Below are 18,421 nucleotides of genomic sequence, written 5' to 3' on the forward strand. Positions count from 1 at the left end.
TTGGGATGCTTCGTTAAAGCCAAAAAAAAAAATAGAAAGGAAAAAGATGAGGATCTTTTGCATTTTCCTCCAGTTTGAAACCAAAATGAGACAGCAAAAAGATAAAGATTTGAGTAATTAGACTGGGTTAATCTTCAAGAGTGGAGAATTACAGGAATTAATTTTATAAACGACCCCCTCCCCAACAGTTTTCCCCCAGCGCGCGGGGATGGTGGTTCATCCCGTTCCGTTGGATGTCAACAAAGGTAAGACGCTCTTTTTTTTTTGTCTTGTCTTGTTTCACTTGTCTCAGTATAAAAGCCTCTCCAATTTTCTGTGTGTGTTTTGTTCATCTTATAGCTTGTCTTTTTGCCATTTCAAATATACACGGAACATAGAATAGACACACTCAAGGTGCCACTTGTTCCGGTGCTTGAGTTCATTCAAAAATTTTTCTACCAACTAGTAAGGTTATTATTGGTATGACTAAATCATAAAAATGCAGAGCTCACAGCATAATATGGTACAACAGGGATAACTGAGCAAGGATGATCTCTACGGCATTGTTGTGGTGATGTCGTTTGAGTACAATGGATGTCGTTCCAGGGAAAGAAAAATAACCCGTTTGGTCGTCTGTTTTTCACCGTTTTACGTCAAAAAAAAAGAAAGAAAGACGCGCACTAGTGCCGTTTAGTGGTTGTCTGACACCGCATTCGACCAATCCCATACATTTCAAAAAAGAACTATCTCGTGGTCATTATATTCTGTCAACAACCATCCTAATGAAAAACCATTCTTGTAAAGTTCTTCTTGCAACCGAATTTTTCAAGTTGGAAATATGAGCATCGTTTCAACTCATAAATTTCATAAGAGTGATCTTTGACCATTTATATTACCACTTTTGTGGATAGTTCTTTTTTGAATATTGGATCTTTATCATGTCAAAAGCTTGAGAAATTACAAATCAAATTACAGAGCAATAAGAAAAAAAAAAACAGAACTAATCACGTAATTTGCAAATACAATAAATTGTGAGATTTTTGGTGAGCAAACGAATTCCCATCCTCAGGTGAAAACATTTATTGCAATTAATCTTATTATCGTTGACTACAATTGATAACTTTGAATAGGAGAATGCATGAAACATATATAACTCTAACGTGGTATGCCTATAAATTATACTTCATACATATGCATGCATTAAGACAGCCACGGCCTTATAATTCAAACCAAGCCCAAAGCTTTAGCATGATGTAAAACATGTTCACCAGCAAAAGATGCGATAAAATAATAAGAATGGTCGTACCCCTCCACCAAGTTCATATTCAATTTTCCATCATATCTAGTTCCTTTCACTGCCTCGACCAACTTCTCTGGTTGCAATTGGTTAATGTCGCCAGAATAGAAGCCATCCTTAGTACCTTGGTGAATCAAAATATCAGAAGTGTTAATACCTTGATATTTCTTGATCAATTGAGTTGGATCGTATTGGGCCCATTCAGATTCGTCAGCTAAGTATCCACCGAAAGCTTTTTTCCCCCAAGGAACGCTCATTGGTGCACAAATTGGGGCAAAACAAGAAACTGATTGGAATTCAGTATGCGATTCACTATTATTTCTAAGGAAAAATAAAAGCGCTCCCAAACCACCCATAGAGTGGCCCATGATAGATTTCTTGGTAAAGTCAAGCTTTGGATATTGCTTTGCCAATAATGGAATTTCTTTCAAAATATAGCTGTGCATCTGGAAATATTTAGACCATGGTTCTTTTGTGGCATCCAAATAAAACCCAGCACTCTCCCCAAAGTCCCAAGAATCTTTAGATCCAGCGATCGGAAGGTTCTTTGGTGAAGTGTCTGGGAAAACTAGGGCAAGACCGTATTTGTCAGCGTAACCGAAGAGACCTGCCTTTTCACTGGCATTTTGAGGGGTACAAGTAAGACCAGAAAGGTAAATAAGAACTGGAATCTTGACTAAAGACTCTGGCAGATTAAAATACTGAGAAGGAAGGTAAACATTAACATCCATGAAAGAATTGGTAATTAAAGATTGGTGGGAAAGCTTAAGAAGCCTGCCACCAAAAGTATAGATCTCAGATTTAACAGTAAAGGTCATGCTATATTTTTGAATTGAATTGATATGATTATGATATTCTAATCAACACAAGAGGCGATCATCTTACAATCACTACAATAACTGGTTTTTCGTGACAAAAAATGCCAGACTCGGGGCTCCAAACACTTTTGAGTTCCAGCACCGTGGGTTATTACAGGATTACGCCGTACAACAATCACCAACACAGTAATAAATAGAATTGAAGCAAGACCAAGTATAAATATAGAATATATAAACAAAGAAATATATATAATACGCCATAGCTCATGGTTTATTCGCCCTGTTTGCGTTTCTTTGATGTGCGCTCAACAGGGGTTTGTTCTGCATTTGATTCACTAAGTGGCTCATCATTGATTTCCAAATTGTCTACCCCCTCGCGAATTTCCAACACTTGAGAAGCATGTTTCGTTACTTTTATCTTGAATTCTTCCAATGCGCTTAATAAATAGCAGACATTTTTAACTTCCTTAGGATTTAAAACTTGTAGATCAACTTCGCCAGAATGTATATCCTCCATGAAATTCATCTCTGTAACCTTCAAACACTGCGAAACCTCATCAAGCTTTCCTTGAATAAGTCGCTGGTATATTAGATGCTTCAAGGAGTTTTCTAATAGAACAACTTCGTCACTGGGAAGCCCTATAGCATCTAGAAGAATAGAGTAGGATATGCGATTTGAGTACGTTGTAAAATGTTTTTTGATGCATTTGAGTAATGTCAATTCACGAAGCTTGAGGGTTGCAGAGGGCAGAAGTTGCGGCAATGAAGGATGATTATTAACATAGTCATTATATGCGCCGTAAGAGAATACCTCAAGCAACTTCATTTCCTGTCCTGTGAAGTGTTTTGAGGCAGCAGCATTATTCAAGATAGTTCCATAGTTCCAAATAAAGGGTGATGAAAGAAGAGCATCAATTTCACTTTGCATTTTACTAGAGGAATTTTCTGGAGCTAGAGAAGCGGTTGAGGAAGATAATGAGTTATGTATTATTGGTAAAAATGATTATGGATTGATCAATAACATCATTATCTATTGATTATTCCCCAATTTTTTTGCTTGTGTTAAAACAAACATCCACACATCAGACAATCTCTGGGATGTCTGGATGTATTACTCTTTCTTTTTCTTTTTTTTCATTTTTCTTTTTTTTCTGTAGCAGATAAGCGAAGATGGCGCATAAGGACTTCAAAATTACAAAAAAATCTGAATACTCGTGAAAAGGGAAGGCAAATATAATAATAATTATTCTAAAAATGTCCATAAAGAAGGCACTATTGGAAAGTCCTCGTGATACGCGACTTCTATGGCTCTCAGCTTTCCTTCGACTCACTGCTTTTGGAGCTTCTAATATAGTATTGACCGCATATCTTGCAGCACTCGGGGTGTCCGAATCTAGGATTGGGATATTTATGACTACAACCTTAGTAGGTGATGTGGTTCTTTCGTATATCCTCACTTGGTATGCTGATATTATTGGAAGACGCAGGATTATGTTTTTTGGCTCACTTTTCATGGTTTTAGCTGGACTTATGTTTGCTCAAGCTACAAGTTTTTGGTGGTTATTATTTGCAGCAATTATAGGGGTCATTTCCCCTACTGGAGATGAAATTGGTCCATTCAAGCTGATTGAAGAGTCAGCCATCGCTCACTTGACTCCCTTGAGTGATAGAGCCTCGGTGTACGCATGGCATTGGTTGATATCTTGTGCAGGACAGGCTACAGGGACTTTATTTTCAGGGATTTTCATTCAAAAGTTGCAAGATAATGGTTGGCAATTGATTGAAAGTTATAGAGCTGTCTTCTATGTGTATGCAATTTTGGCAGCTGGGAAGTGTATTACCATGTTATTCTTATCAGAAAAAGCTGAAATGAATCACAGCAAACATATCAGTATCAGTGAAACCATGAGTTTGCTAACTGATGATGAAGAACGGGAGCAATCAAAAAGCAAAATCATTAATCTCTCCAAAGAAACTTCTAACGTCCTTAAAAGACTTCTTTGTATCTTTATGATTGATTCTTTTGCTGCAGGGTTCATGCCATCGTCCTGGCTAGTCTACTACTTCTCGGAAACTTTCCTGTTGAATCCAAAGACCCTAGGATCATTATTCTTCAGCACTTCTATTGCCAACTCGCTATCCTCTTTACCTTCATCAATATTTGCCCGTGCTTTAGGACCAGTTAAGGCAACTTTATCAGTGCAAGTACCATCATGTTTGCTCCTAATTTCTATCCCATTTTCATCAAACTTTTACATGGCAGTAGTTGAGTTGGTATTGTTCTACTCTACCACCGCAATGGATGTGGTACCTCGTCAAGTTATTTTGACTAACCTAATAAATCCAAGCGAATTGACCAGAGCTATGGGAATAGTCAATGTGGGAAAAACATTTGCTAGGTGTATTGGACCAAGTGTGATCGGTAAATTGGCTGGCGAGGGCTATCTTTGGACAGGTTTCATAATTAATGGTGGGTTGACTCTCGTGGCTGATTTCATGTTATGGATCATGTTTTATGGTGTTGATGAGAAAATTAAAATGGCTGAAGGATGAGTGGTGTAGGTAGATGTTTCAGCAGGCAGAATGTACATTTACATTAGTATTTGTTACTGGACGTAAGCTTGAATTTTTGCAAATGTCTGGTTTTTGTGGCTTTGACAAAATGTCAGGACATGCCACCTCTGTGGTTAAATACTAGACGCGCACCAATGATGCCTAGTGTGTTTAGGAGCCACGCGTGGTAGGGCATGTTTTTCTAAATGGGAAAGACTAAGGGAAGTGATTTCCTATACCTAAGGATTTACTAATTCTTGCAAGATCTATAAGCATATAGTTCGTGAAAAGGATAACGAGGTTAATAATATCAACTCAACCAAAACCTTCATTCACTGTAATGACAGCTAACTCTTCCGATAATTCCCCCCACAGACCTCCACTAGCGTCCCACAAGGACCACCACAAGACAGCTCTGATGGCAACATCGTTTTGTGCCACCATGGTGTGAATTCTACCACGGTCACATCCCAGAAACATTAGATTAGAAAATGGAAGATTCAACTATCATGATACTTATTGAACAATTTCTATAACATCCATCAGACTCAAAAGCGAATTAGAGAATCTTTTGCAAATACAAGACTTAAATTACTTCATAGAAACAAACGATCTCATTAACGATATTCAACCAGCCAAGAAGAGAATAAGAGTAGAAAAGAACTTTAGCTGGATTCTTGATAAAGTGTTCCGAGATGACTACACAAGACCAAGATGGAGTTTAAAAAGAATTATGAATACTTAATGAATGGTTTTAAACCGCAAGACTCATATCAGTTAGCAAATACTGAATTTATAGAGTTAAAAGTCACTGAAGATACCAATTTTTATAGATTGGAAGAAACAATTGAAGACATAAGAGAATTATTTGAATATGCTGAGAAGCCAATCCCATTGGACACTCAAATAAAAAAAAAAAAAAAAAAAGAAATAAAAATGAAATTTGTGGAAAGTATCTATGAAATGGGAAATAACAAAGACTTGATGGGCAAACTTGATGACGTTACGACAATTGATCATGTAAGCAGGGCAAAAACTTCAAAACGAGAAAACAAAACTTTTAAACTTACCTGAGCTCACAATAATAAAAGATAATGGGTAACAGAAATTATTGGGTTTCCAAATTCTTATTAAGTAATGCGGTCTATTTTTCCACTGTAATATTATATCCCTTGAGGAGATGTTGAGATGTGCATAATGTTGTCCCTTTAGTATGAACTATCCGGGTATCACCGCGGAAAGTGGGCAAGAAAACGCAACTGGTACAAATTAACTAATGCCACTTCTTTTGGAGAGCTACCGCAAAATAAATGTACATAGTCGCGTTTGATATGCTTCAACTAGCAAGAAATTCTTTGCAAAAATCTCAATTTAGTGGCAAGATGGCCAAAGAGGCGAAATATCGACACCCACACATACCTATTCAAGTGTAAACATCAGTACCTCGGAACATCAGTGCAGCAGCACGGGACAGCGCTAAAAAAAATTAAGAGGGGGTCTTGAGCACCTGACCTTTTTTTTTTTCTTTTTTATCTTGAGTTGGCCTCAGCATATCTCTCCCAATTAAAAGGCCAATTAACTCTAATTCGAGATCCCATTCGAGTACAGCACTTACCAGATTCCTTTACAACAACACTACCTCAAGTTAGCAACCTCCCGTATCTCTAGTCACCAAGGCAGCTACATATCCAAACAAGTGAAACCCATATAGTCACGTAATAATTTGTGAACCACCTAGCCCATAATCCATACTATCGTGTTTTCACTTTTGGTCGTGTCTTGTTCAGAATTATTGTGACTACTACAATCCTTGAACCAACAACGGAAGATATAGATAGCAAACCTGAAAGATTGTAGGATCAGTCACAGAGATATCGAGCTCCCAATAATTATCACAATTTCTACTGTGTGTTCTTTTTTTTTTTTTTTTTTCCCTAGTTTGTCTCGGCATTCAGGAATCAATCACCAGTGATCATCAGAACTCACCAATACTTTGTTATACCTGAATATTCTGGAGTTTCCTGCTGTTTATAGAGCATATAGGATACGAAATGTCTGCCCTAAACTCGAAAATATCAGCCACGTCCCTCCAAGGAGGTTTGACGAGTTATCCCACAACCATGGATCCTAAGGCCCAGCATAAATCAAGTGCTGTGACATTGACTGCCACGACACCCAAGCTAGCCAATATCAAGAACTCTAATGATTCAAATCAGTCACTTGATGCTCCAATAAGCTTCAAAAGGGTATCAAATTCAAGTACTTCGGAATATGACTCCATTGATTCATTGCCCAATTCGCCGAAGAACACCCCTGGCGTGTTGCGTCAGAATACCGTCAAGAATAAGAGTTCATTACACAATATGACAAGCATAAGTGATTTACAAGAGAAAGTGGATACATTACTGTTTGGCAAATCAAAAATCGAATATGGAGATCAGAACAAAAATAAAAACCTTGGTGATTTTCCAAGGAGTGAAGAATTGTCATTCCAGAAACTTGATTTGGGAATTGAGGATAATAGTGAATTGGCTCTGCTGATTTCGGCAACAGAAAATTCTTTTAAAAATATTAAGAACGATGCTCTTTCTGTTGCAAGAGTTAGAAGATCTTTCCTTGAAGACAAACCTGACGGATTTGATAATGATTCGATAGATACTGAACACACGATTGGCAGAAAACAAATAACTTCAACAGGTAGCCACAAGCAAGACTCTTCAAAAAACCAATTTTCATCTCGAAATGTCAAGAATACAACAACAGAACAATATCTGGAAATGGTTGAAAAGTCACGTACCGACAACCTGACCTCTACTAGTTCAGCACGCACTAGCGGTACCGACTCTTTCATCAACATCTATAATAATGCCAGCTCAATTAAACTTCCGACCCCATCCATAGATGTCTACCAGAAGTTCGACTCGTTTGATGATGAAGATCAAGTTCCTCCAATGTTGGCGGGAATTTCTGTGCCTGCCTCTGAAAAGCGCTCGAGTTCCACTAGAGTTTCTCTAAGTAAAAGTATCTCTTCTTCATCTATTGCTAAAGATGGTCATTCAAATTCCCCAAGAAATGATGTCAGAGTTTCTACTTCAAGCTCCAAGGGCCTTAGAAGCAGAGATAACTCTTTGAGCTCTCCCATTACCGGCAAAAGCGGTACTACATTTTCACCACAGCTGACCAACAATGGCTTTGGAACTCCGAAATTAATGTCTTCTCGCAAAACTTCCATCAGCAGTAGTACTAATGGCAATTCATCTTCTCAAAATAGGCCAAGTCTCAACAAAAAGAAGAGCACATTAACCAGCGTTTTCTCATCGTTCATAGCAATTGCCAAGACGAAAAGTGGTGATGAGTTTGGAAATGTCATCAACCCTAGCAACAGTGGTCATTCATATAATAAATCGTTCTCTTCATTCGCATCACATGAAGATGAAGACGAAGACCCTTTCAGTACGTCTGGTAATGATTCCATGAGTAATTCGACCATGTCTATTTCTACTCCATTCAATACTCAGCATGTAGCTCATGTTGGGTATGATTCAAAAACAGGACAATATACTGGGCTTCCTGAAGAATGGCAAAAACTTTTACTGGCTTCAGGTATCACCGCAACTGAACAAGAACAGCATCCTCAGGAAATTTGTGACATTGTGGAATTCTACCAGGATCAATTCAATCAAGATCCAGACGATACAATCTTTAATAAATTTGGGAATAGTAAAGCCAAAGATAAAAACAGTGTTACTGCCAGTACCGATAGTGAAAGTTTGAACGAGATCTCCCGAGCTTCTTCGGCAATTACTAATGAACAAGTGCCTGTCAACTCATCGGAGCCTTCTGAAGGCCCTGCTAACAGCAGCTCCGGTCACGATTACACAGGGGGGCATGAAATCATTCATTTGACCCAACTCCAAGCCCAAGGAGATACAAAACAGGGATATGACAGAGTTGCTACTGGCACACAAACAGGAAGTGCTCCAAGTAGCCCAGTTGCTGCCAAATCACCAATCAATGCCGGTACCACCTCTTCGATTAAGATTTCTGGTCCAACCAATGTGGTCAAAACCTCACTTATTCCTAACAAAGGCACCCTCCAAAGTATGGGTACGACAAATCTCAGTTCTGCTACAACACCCTCGACTCAGTCCAATAATATTGGCGAAAAATCTGGAGATAGCAAGCAATATATTCCAAATAGACCGGCTCCAAAGCCTCCTGGAAGTCATTCTTCTGGTATTGCTTCAACTGGAGTAAATGCTTTCTCTAAATCAAAGTTTGGCAGCTCCTTCGCCAAAAAATCTAAGCTTTCAAACTCTTTGATCACGAATAAACCATCTTCCAATCCTCCTCCAAATGCCACTCCTCCCCCAGTTCCATCTAAAGGCCCTGAGCTTCTTAAGGCTACCAACAAGTCGATGCAGAGAATGGCGCAAAACGCTTCTGACTGCTCCCCTAAAGTTTCCAAGCAAGATGTCCAAAATCAACATTTGTTTTATCAGCAACAACAAATGCAACAAAAGATGCGTCAACATGAGAAGAAAATCAAGAGTGCTCATCTCAGTGATGCGGAACGTCGTTTGGAAGAAGCAAAAGAAAGGCTTAGAGTGCTTCAAGAACGTGAGGCTCTTGAAAGAGAACAAGATGAGAGAAGTGCGCAACGTACCAAGTCTGGAACTAGCCAGCATTCTAAAGGTAATCACGCGAACGGTGGCGTTTCTCATGACAGTGCTACTTCTTCTGCTGGTGCTGCTAACACTACTGCAGCTATTAGCAATCCTCAAGCTAGAATAAAGAAAACACACCCAACCAGAGATCCAAAACAAGCTGCGCTTGCTGCCATGCGTAAGCGTGAAGAAAAAAAGAAGCGTAATGCCATCGTATATGCTAAGCTTATCAAAATTTGCTCACAAGGTGATCCAAGAGAGTTCTACCGTAATCTCAACAAGATTGGCCAAGGTGCTAGTGGTGGTGTCTATACTGCTTATGAAAATGGTACCAACAAGAGTGTTGCTATCAAGCAAATGAATCTTGAACAGCAACCGAAAAAGGAGTTAATTGTGAATGAAATCTTAGTCATGAAGGGCTCAAGACATAAGAATATTGTGAATTTCATTGACTCATTCCTCTCAGAAGGTACTCTTTGGGTTATCATGGAATTCATGGAAGGTGGTTCTTTGACGGAAGTTGTTACTCACAGTGTGATGACTGAAGGCCAAATTGGTGCCGTATGTCGTGAAACCCTTGAAGGGTTACAATTCTTGCACGCCAAGGGAGTTATACATCGTGATATCAAATCCGATAACATTTTGCTATCGATGAATGGTGATATAAAATTGACCGATTTTGGATTTTGTGCGCAAATCAATGAAACCAATTTGAAACGTACTACTATGGTGGGTACTCCTTACTGGATGGCTCCGGAAGTTGTTAGCCGCAAAGAATATGGGCCAAAGATTGATATCTGGTCACTTGGTATCATGACTATTGAAATGATTGATGGTGAACCGCCATATTTAAATGAAACTCCATTGAGAGCGTTATATTTGATCACGACTTTGGGAACTCCTGAAGTCAAAGAACCGGAAACATTAAGTCCGGTGTTGAAACATTTCTTGGACTGGTCTTTGGCAGTGACTCCTGATGAGCGTGCCACTGCATTGAATTTATTAGATGATGAATTTATTTTGCAAGCCGATGAGTGTAAAACACTTTCACCATTGGTAAAATATGCAAGATCTAAGAAAAATGAAAAGGATTATTAAATTCTTTCAACCTATCGAGAAATGTATAGAGTTTTAAAATCATGTGCTATAACTTTTAACTATTTTATTTTGTTTTTGCTTTGTTTTTTTTTTCTTTTTTCTTTTTTCTTTTTTTCTTTTTTTTATCTATGCCATTTTCTCTGCTTATGCTCTATTTTATAAACTTATGTCCCTATGTCCATTCAATGATCCATTTTCTTCGATGATAATACCTACTTGGGGTTTTTTTTTTTTTTTTTTTTTCAGCTTCTTTTATATTTTTTTTTCTCATTTTTTATTATTTGTTCGTACTGTACGTTTCTGGATTTCTATGCCCTTATCTTTTCTTATTTTCTATTCATTTTTCATGATGTATATCATATTATGGCTCTATTTATAGTTCTATTGGTTTATTATCTCTTACTTTATTTGGATGTTCAAATTAAATTCAAATACCAATTGTATGTAGTCAAATCCGTTTGTGCTACATGATTGAATATCTTGGTAATATACATTTCAGATCAAGGTTGGGGACAGAGAGATAAAAACGATAATAATAATAATAATTAATAATAATAATATAACAACACATCAGGGGAAAAGAACACAAAAATGAGAAAAATAGGAAAAGTGAAAATTAAATAATTTAAAAGTCAAAACATAACCGCAATTGATGAGTGAGAAAAAAATGAGAAAAACAAAAAATTGGGAAAGCACTTCTTGATAAATACTTTCATTTATTCCTCCTCGTCTTGAAGAACAACACACTTAGTTTGGACAAAGAATAACTTTGCTGCAGTATCCCCTACGTTCTTAAACTCGTAATAGTTACCCATAGGAATTTCAAAAGAGCATCCTGTGGTCGCTGTGAATTCTGTGCCAGAGATTTTAACTTTCAAAACCCCAGAAATAACATAGAATATAAAATATGTATCATCGGTATTCTTACTATCCTTCGACCCTCCAACTGGAAACTGTAACATCCCTGAGGCAGCGAATTCTTGCTCTTCACTGAACAAGATTGCAAGTTTGAAATTATCCTTCTTAGACTTGATTTCTTGACTGTATTCTTCTTTGTCAGTTCCCCAAGCAACAGTACGAGGCACCTTGGCCTTAGAGCCTGGAGTATCAAACACATCAATAGTATTGGAGCCCTTTTTGATCCACTTAGCATCCGGATATTTCTTGAAATCAAGCTCTTTTGGCGCTGCCGGTTGACTACTAGAAATACTGACAGGCTTAGTGGTTTTACGTGAGCGATAGGTCGGGCGCTTCTTAGGTGGTTCTTCTGGAGTGTCAACTGTTACCACATCTTTAATGGTAGGAACATGAGAGTCATGATTGTATTCATAAACAATCTTTTCGTTCTTCCAAAATGCCACCGGTGGCACTCTAATTCTTGAAGACTTTCTAACATCTGATTCCGATGCGCTGATCTTGGCTTTAGATGATGGTGCTGCTGCAGATTTTTTGTTCTTGTTCAAAGCGATGTTCTTAGTGGCCTTAGCAGACTTATTGGATTTGGGAGCGGTAGCTGGTTTGGTAACCTTACTAACAGTTTTCTTTGGTGCAGCTTTTGTCTTCTTAGACTGTGATGATGTTACTGGTTTGGTTTTAGCGGCTCCATTTTTTCTCGATTTTGTTTGGGACATACGGACAAAAGGTACTTCTTCTTCCTCTTCTTCTTCTTCTTCTTCTTTTTCTTCTTCCTCTTCTTCTTCTTCTTCTTCTTCTTCTTCTTCTTCTTCTTCCTCAACTGGTTTGCCATTTACATATTCGTCCTCATCTTCGTCTTCCCCTTCATCGTCTGCTTCTCCTTCTATTGTTGCTGTTTCTTCGAGAGTCTCCAAATCTTGTTCATGTCCATCATCATCATCATCTTGGCTAAGTTCAACATCGTGGTTGGACGAGACGCTGCCTCTTCTGCTTGCAGGCTTACGTAGCTTTGAAATACCATGTAATGCTTTTTTGGGTCTTGATGGATTAGAAACAAGAAGGGGCTTCTTTTTACCAGCACGTTTAGTGACGCCAGATCTTTGCAGAAAAGAGGCTTTAACGGATGATTTTTTGTTTTGAGTCGGTGATTCCACCTCATTTTCAATATCTTCAGACCCGTTTTTACTAAAGAAGTCGTCAAGATCTTCAAGGTTGTTCGCGTCTCTTTTAGTTCCAGTTCTTGCAAAGACGCCGGTTTTCCTGCCCTGCTGGCCCACTTTGTTAAGGTGACTCATTTTAGTCAATTAAATCCTCAATTGGTTTGATGTTCGAAAACAGTTTTTAAATAAGGAAGGAGCTTTTTCGCGTGTTTCATTTTTTTTTTAAAAAACAAAAAATAAACAAAATTAAAATCCTACTCAAAAAGTGTCACGTGCCCAGAGGCAAAAATGAAGTTTCCAATAATTGGGATTGGGGCTTGAAATACCGACAACAATAATAATGAGAGTATGATAATGATAATAATAATAATAATAATAATAAAATGAGTTTAATCCTATTAAGTACAACAACAGCTAAAAAAAAAAAAAGAAAGAGAAAAGAAAAATAAAAAAAGGTAAATAAATAGATCAATTTAATGCTACTTTGGTTTAGCCGCTGACTAGTTCTCGTTTTCTCAATTATTCTTCTTGGTAATGGTAGTCTTTTTTGATTCACTACTGAACAAGAATAAAACTAAAAACACGAGCCAACCACCAATCATTGTCACAATGGCACTCAAGTACACCCAAGAATTAACAATTTGAGAGGACTTGATGTATTCATCGAATGCCAAATTACGCAAGGTGATGATGTTCTCACTAAACAAGAAACTGTATCCAGACTTCTTGTAGTCAACAAGGTATTTGAACATACCGTGCTGATCTGGTAATACGAACTTCGCAGAGTAAAATTTGCTTGATGAAACGTCATCCAGGAACTTTTTAGAAAAGAAAGTAGTGTTTGGTTCAGCAGTACTAAGTTCTGGAGAGTTGAACGATAATACAGGTGAATCATCAGAAACAGGAACCAAGTTCAATCTGTAGTATGGGTCCAACATAGTGAACTCTAATTGAATGTCATCAGCTTGGTATGGAACCCATTCCCCGCCACGATATTCAGAAACACCAAGGTTATAAATAACCTCGTCCTTGACTTTGAAAGTGTCCTTAAGTAATTTTGGATTGAAAGTGTTTTCAGGGGTCTTAAAGAATTCAACGTAATCAATCCTCAACACATTCTTTTCACCGAAAGTCCATTTGAGTAAATCATTGAAGATTTTTTCATTCTTGTAATTTGATTGCTTGTAGGATGCGTCACTCAAGAAATCACTACTGCCAACCCATGAAACTCTTGAGTTGACCAAGTTTTGGAAAGCAACAATAAGATAGTTTTGGTTACCCAAAGCCCAGTAGTTGACATCATTGAGGTACTTTGCATCATCTTCAGTAGATTTCTTATCCAATTTCTTTGGGTTATAGTTGAAAGAAGTCTTTGGGGCAGAGAGGATTGGGATCAACAAGTTATTGTTCGACAATAATGCTGAAGAACCGCTGTACAAAATATCATCGGTTTTCAAAGTTTCACCAATAATAACGTTAGATTCGTCCAACAAATTGCCTTCAATTGGAATCGACAAAACATCGTGGGCTTCATTGCCTTCGACAAAATTAAAATGATCGTGCAATTTGTATTGCTTAGGTGATGGATAAATACCCAATTGGTTCAAGAACACTCTCACTTCATCACTGGCACTCTTGTCACCATCAATGACCATAATATTACCATTGGCATTATTACTGAATTTCAAGAGATCGGCTGAAGTCAATTTTTTGCCTAATCCACGTCCGGTAATAGGGAAGATAATGATATTCTTGTACAAGTTTTCTTCAGAATTGACGTCACTAACGATCTTCAAACTCTTCTCATCCTTAACATTCTTGTAAACTAATGTGGATTTGAAGTATTTCGAATAGTCTTGAAGGAAAAGTGTGTAATCATTCTCAATGTTAATGGATCCGTCGTGCAATACTAAAGTCTCATCAATTGATGACGCCAATACATATACCACCTGGATAAAGACAAGAAGAAAGCAACGGAGTAACTTCATTTTTATCGTTTCTGCTGGGTTTTGTAAGGTTGTAGATTCGAATGAAGGTCACAATTGTGTATGTGGCTTTTTCTTTCCTCACGGTTCATATCAGTTCTTTCAGCAGGTTTAAAACACGTAAATCTCAAATTTTTCAAGTTCTTCAAAAAAGGCTGTTCGCACGTGCCTCGAAACATTTGATTGCGTTACAGTAGGGGGTTACGCATAGCAATTAGAGAAAATGCTAAAGACATTTCTATGGGAAGTTGTGTACTGTCAGGTATATCATATGCTGAGTCCTGCCACAAAATAAACAAAGCGCATATAGCCTTGTTTTATATATATAAATTGTTAACAAATACAACGTAGACAACCATAAATTAATTTCTTTCCCAGTTCATTGAAATATATAACAGCCAAAAAGATACAAGAAAAAAAAAAGGAATTGAACTCTAAGACAAGATTTTCATCGCAAAAAATATTGAGGATGTCATTAGCAAAACAACATGGTGAACCCAAAGCAAAGTAAGAAAATATTTAAAACATTATAGAACAGAGAAAAAAATTTTCTCCCTTCTTGAAAAAATAAAGTTCCAGGAATAAATAGGAGATGAAATGAAAATTAGACAAGAGAAAATTGGACAAAGTCTGCTAACTTCAACAAAATAACTAACAATAACATAGAAAAAGATAAAGCAACAACAACAACCGAGTAATAAAAAAAATCATTAATATCAAATCCTATGCCAGTCATTCTCCGCGCAAAGCCCTAATAACGCTTGGTCTTCTCATCATGTGTTTAGTCCATTTGTAAACTTCGGGGAATTCTTCTTTAATGTTAATACCGATTCTATCAACGACATTATTCCAGGGTACGAAGGACAAATCAGCAACGGTAACATGATCTCCAACAAGCCATACTGGATAGTCAAAAAATTTCGATTGAGACAAAGGAGTCACACCCGAGGAATAGGCAGCGGCATTGTCTGAATCCAATTCCATAATCAAAGATTCTCTTCTTTCGGCCAAAGCCATTTCTATAACTCCGTAAACTCTTCTAACTTCGTCGGTATATCTCTCAACCGCACTAGGAACAAACTGAGAGTGGAAATATCTAAAATGTAAGGCTTGACCGATCATCGGAGCATGACCGGAAGTTTGGAAAAATAACCATGATAATATTTGTGATTTTTCGCCCAAGTTGGGAGAGTATAAAGTGCAAGTATTTCTTCCATTGTAGTTTGTGTCAATGTATTTCTCAACAAGATATAAGATAATCGCACCTGATTCCCAGATCGCTAAGTCATTATTATCATGATCAATAATCGCTGGAACTCTTGCATTAGGATTAATGGAGACAAATTCTGGAGCTCTTTGCTCACCACTATTGAAATCAAGGAAAATAGTTTGATATTTGAAGTTCAATTCAGATAGTATGATGGCAACTTTGAATCCATTTGGGGCGGACCTATGGGAAAATAAAGTGATGCCTGAGCTTGGTTGGTTTTGGAAAAAGTTTGATATACGCGAGCTATTTCCAGCCTCTGCCATAATCCGATTCTGAAATTCAAGGTCAACCATTCCATTATTGTTATTACTATTATTATTATTTAGATTATTATTGTTGATATTATTATTGTTGTTGCCAGTGATATTGGGATTATTGTTACCCATGCTATTTACTCCAGCTATGGGGATAGCTCTACTAGAGTTATTGCTGTTACTTGAAACCTGTGATGAGTTATTGCTGCCATTTCTAGAGATGTGAACGCTTTTCAAGGCATACGATAAGTTGGATATTGGTGGCCGTTCATCCATGATGACTGTTTTATTAATACAAATTTAAATGATTGAATCCCTCGCAAAACTCTAAAAATTACTCTGGTGTAGCTGGTGGAGAATGTATCCCGCTTGTCTTTTGCCGTGGCTTTGCCTTTGCTTGTCTGTTAATCTTCGTGGTGGAGTTTCGGTTGCTTTGTTGGGCATGGATGGCTCGTGTCTTCAAAACACTTTAAAAAGAAAAAAGACTGACCCAAAATTTCCCGTGGAAAATTTTATAGTGCTCGCACGTGCCCAACCCACCAGTGGACAAATAAAAGGAAAAAAATTTTCGTCCTTGTCGGTTTCTTTCTTCTTCTTCTTCTTCTTTCTTTCCTTCTCATGAATATTGTTGAGTTGTGAATAATCATCACATTGTGATTATTGAAGAGTATGTCTGGACTTTGAAAAATTCAATCTGTTTTGTACAATTCTCGCAGCTTATAATGATGACCATATAGCATTAAACCCAGCTCGTTTGAAATTTTTGTATATGATAAGATACCATATCAAATGTACTGATATTGACTGTTGAAGAATTGTGATTTTAGATTGGTGATTTCCCTCTGTTATTCGTGTTGAAGTTACTTACTAACGCAGCTTTAGACTTTGTATACGACTTATAAATATTTTGTAACTTCTCTACAAAGACTTTTTCAGTAAACAATGTGAATTTGAATATTTACAAACATTTTTTCACTCTAATCTTGTAGCCTTATATTATTTATCTAGCTTTACCAGCACCAGCTTTAACTAACATAACATCACCATCTTCGATAACATACAGTTTACCTTCCTTTCTTATTTTACCGCCAGACTTCAATTTGGCCAATGAGAAAGTGTCTGGGGTCTGTTGATCCAAATCGCTGTAGGATATCACATCAGCTGAAATGAATGTACTTTGCAAATCAGTGTGGATAATCCCTGCGGCTTGTGGCGCCATACTATTCTTTCTCACTGGCCATTCTCTGACTTCAAGAGGTCCGCAAGTGAAGAAACTGATTAGATTCAAATTATTTTTCATTTCTTGCAAGATTTGAGGAATTGCTGATTGTAGAGTATCTTCGCCGTTCTTGATCTTGGTCTCCACTGCCGCTGAGAAAATCAAAAGATTATCATCTGGAGAGTTCTCGTCGATCCAATTTTTCACGGGTTGCAAAAATTCATTCTGTTGATTTAGATAATCCTCTTCATTGACATTTAGAAGATACGTGGTTGGTTTGGCAGTCAATAAATTATGTCTGTTTAACCCATCGATATCATCATTAGTCCAAGTCTTCACGCTTGAAATCTTTTTACCTTCAAGAAGAATATCCTCTGCTTTCTTGAGAGCATCCAATTCACTTTTCATTACCCTCAATTCCATTGGGTTCTTATTATACTTGATTTTTTTCTCCAACAGCTCAATTGCAACCCCGACAAAATCAAGATCTTTAAATACTAACTCCTCGCTAACAATTTCCAAATCTCTAACAGGATCAACACTTTCTTCAATATGGGTGATTTCATCGTCTCTGAAACCTCTGACCACTTGGAAAATCCCATCAACTTGTCTGATATCATTTAAAAACTGATTTCCAAGACCCACACCTTTTGAAGCATTCTTTGTAAGCCCCGCTATATCGCAAATTGAAAGTGTTCCCTTTATTTGTTTCTTCGATTGGTAGAGCGATTGTAAGAAATCTAATCTACAGGATGGAATATTAATCAAAAGTTCTTGTGGTTCAATGGTTGCAAATGGATAATTGGCAGCAATTCCTGCTTCTGATTTGGTGACTGCTTGAAAGAACGTTGATTTTCCCACATTGGCAAGTCCCACAATACCTGCCTGTTCAGAGAAAAAACTTGTTAGTCGGTGTACGAAAATCTCATTTAATATGCTCGCCTCACCAAATAAAGACAAAATAGAAAAATACTAACTGATAAATGACTACTAGGTCTACCAAAATACTTTTGAATGATAACCTCCTCTTTTCCTCTCTTCAGGCCCGATTTCTTCTTGGCCTGGAGGTACCTTGTCAGTCCCAATGATCTTTTGAAGATCAACACTGATCTCATAGTGAAAAATGTATTGGTTGGCACCATCATCCTTCAATATTTTATTTTTTTCTTTCCGCCAGGCTCTCTTGATGGTTCGATCACTCCAAAA

The 18,421-nt window shown here is 37.5% G+C and overlaps 9 protein-coding genes across 9 annotated transcripts; 3 read left to right on the forward strand and 6 right to left on the reverse strand. All coding sequences in view use genetic code 12, as the record gives it.

Moving 5' to 3' along the window:
* Positions 1-1,203: 1,203 nt before the first annotated feature.
* Positions 1,204-2,094, reverse strand: DASC09_039450 (S-formylglutathione hydrolase; the record flags this gene model as incomplete). The annotated part of the gene is made up of 1 exon (XM_064997544.1): positions 1,204-2,094. The coding sequence occupies one exon, from the start codon at positions 2,092-2,094 to the stop codon at positions 1,204-1,206; it is 891 nt and encodes a 296-aa protein (XP_064853616.1).
* Positions 2,095-2,365: 271 nt separating this feature from the next.
* On the reverse strand, positions 2,366-3,022 carry DASC09_039460 (uncharacterized protein; the record flags this gene model as incomplete). The annotated part of the gene is made up of 1 exon (XM_064997545.1): positions 2,366-3,022. The coding sequence occupies one exon, from the start codon at positions 3,020-3,022 to the stop codon at positions 2,366-2,368; it is 657 nt and encodes a 218-aa protein (XP_064853617.1).
* A 326-nt stretch (positions 3,023-3,348) lies between these two features.
* Positions 3,349-4,647, forward strand: DASC09_039470 (uncharacterized protein; the record flags this gene model as incomplete). Its single annotated transcript, XM_064997546.1, has 1 exon — positions 3,349-4,647. The coding sequence occupies one exon, from the start codon at positions 3,349-3,351 to the stop codon at positions 4,645-4,647; it is 1,299 nt and encodes a 432-aa protein (XP_064853618.1).
* Positions 4,648-5,361: 714 nt separating this feature from the next.
* DASC09_039480 (uncharacterized protein) lies at positions 5,362-5,721 on the forward strand (the record flags this gene model as incomplete). Its single annotated transcript, XM_064997547.1, has 1 exon — positions 5,362-5,721. The coding sequence occupies one exon, from the start codon at positions 5,362-5,364 to the stop codon at positions 5,719-5,721; it is 360 nt and encodes a 119-aa protein (XP_064853619.1).
* A 977-nt stretch (positions 5,722-6,698) lies between these two features.
* Positions 6,699-10,412, forward strand: STE20 (mitogen-activated protein kinase kinase kinase kinase STE20; the record flags this gene model as incomplete). Its single annotated transcript, XM_064997548.1, has 1 exon — positions 6,699-10,412. The coding sequence occupies one exon, from the start codon at positions 6,699-6,701 to the stop codon at positions 10,410-10,412; it is 3,714 nt and encodes a 1,237-aa protein (XP_064853620.1).
* Positions 10,413-11,128: 716 nt separating this feature from the next.
* MIF2 (Mif2p) lies at positions 11,129-12,622 on the reverse strand (the record flags this gene model as incomplete). Its single annotated transcript, XM_064997549.1, has 1 exon — positions 11,129-12,622. The coding sequence occupies one exon, from the start codon at positions 12,620-12,622 to the stop codon at positions 11,129-11,131; it is 1,494 nt and encodes a 497-aa protein (XP_064853621.1).
* A 380-nt stretch (positions 12,623-13,002) lies between these two features.
* WBP1 (dolichyl-diphosphooligosaccharide-protein glycotransferase) lies at positions 13,003-14,475 on the reverse strand (the record flags this gene model as incomplete). Its single annotated transcript, XM_064997550.1, has 1 exon — positions 13,003-14,475. One exon carries the CDS (start codon positions 14,473-14,475, stop codon positions 13,003-13,005), a length of 1,473 nt encoding a protein of 490 aa, XP_064853622.1.
* Positions 14,476-15,204: 729 nt separating this feature from the next.
* URE2 (glutathione peroxidase) lies at positions 15,205-16,272 on the reverse strand (the record flags this gene model as incomplete). The annotated part of the gene is made up of 1 exon (XM_064997551.1): positions 15,205-16,272. The coding sequence occupies one exon, from the start codon at positions 16,270-16,272 to the stop codon at positions 15,205-15,207; it is 1,068 nt and encodes a 355-aa protein (XP_064853623.1).
* Positions 16,273-16,996: 724 nt separating this feature from the next.
* Positions 16,997-18,360, reverse strand: YLF2 (Ylf2p; the record flags this gene model as incomplete). Its single annotated transcript, XM_064997552.1, has 2 exons — positions 16,997-18,100; positions 18,193-18,360. 2 exons carry the CDS (start codon positions 18,358-18,360, stop codon positions 16,997-16,999), a joined length of 1,272 nt encoding a protein of 423 aa, XP_064853624.1.
* Between the last annotated feature and the right edge of the window lie 61 nt (positions 18,361-18,421).

This window comes from Saccharomycopsis crataegensis, assembly GCF_037102585.1.
Source record: "Saccharomycopsis crataegensis DNA, jcf7180000000084, whole genome shotgun sequence".
Lineage (NCBI taxonomy): Eukaryota > Fungi > Ascomycota > Saccharomycetes > Ascoideales > Saccharomycopsidaceae > Saccharomycopsis > Saccharomycopsis crataegensis.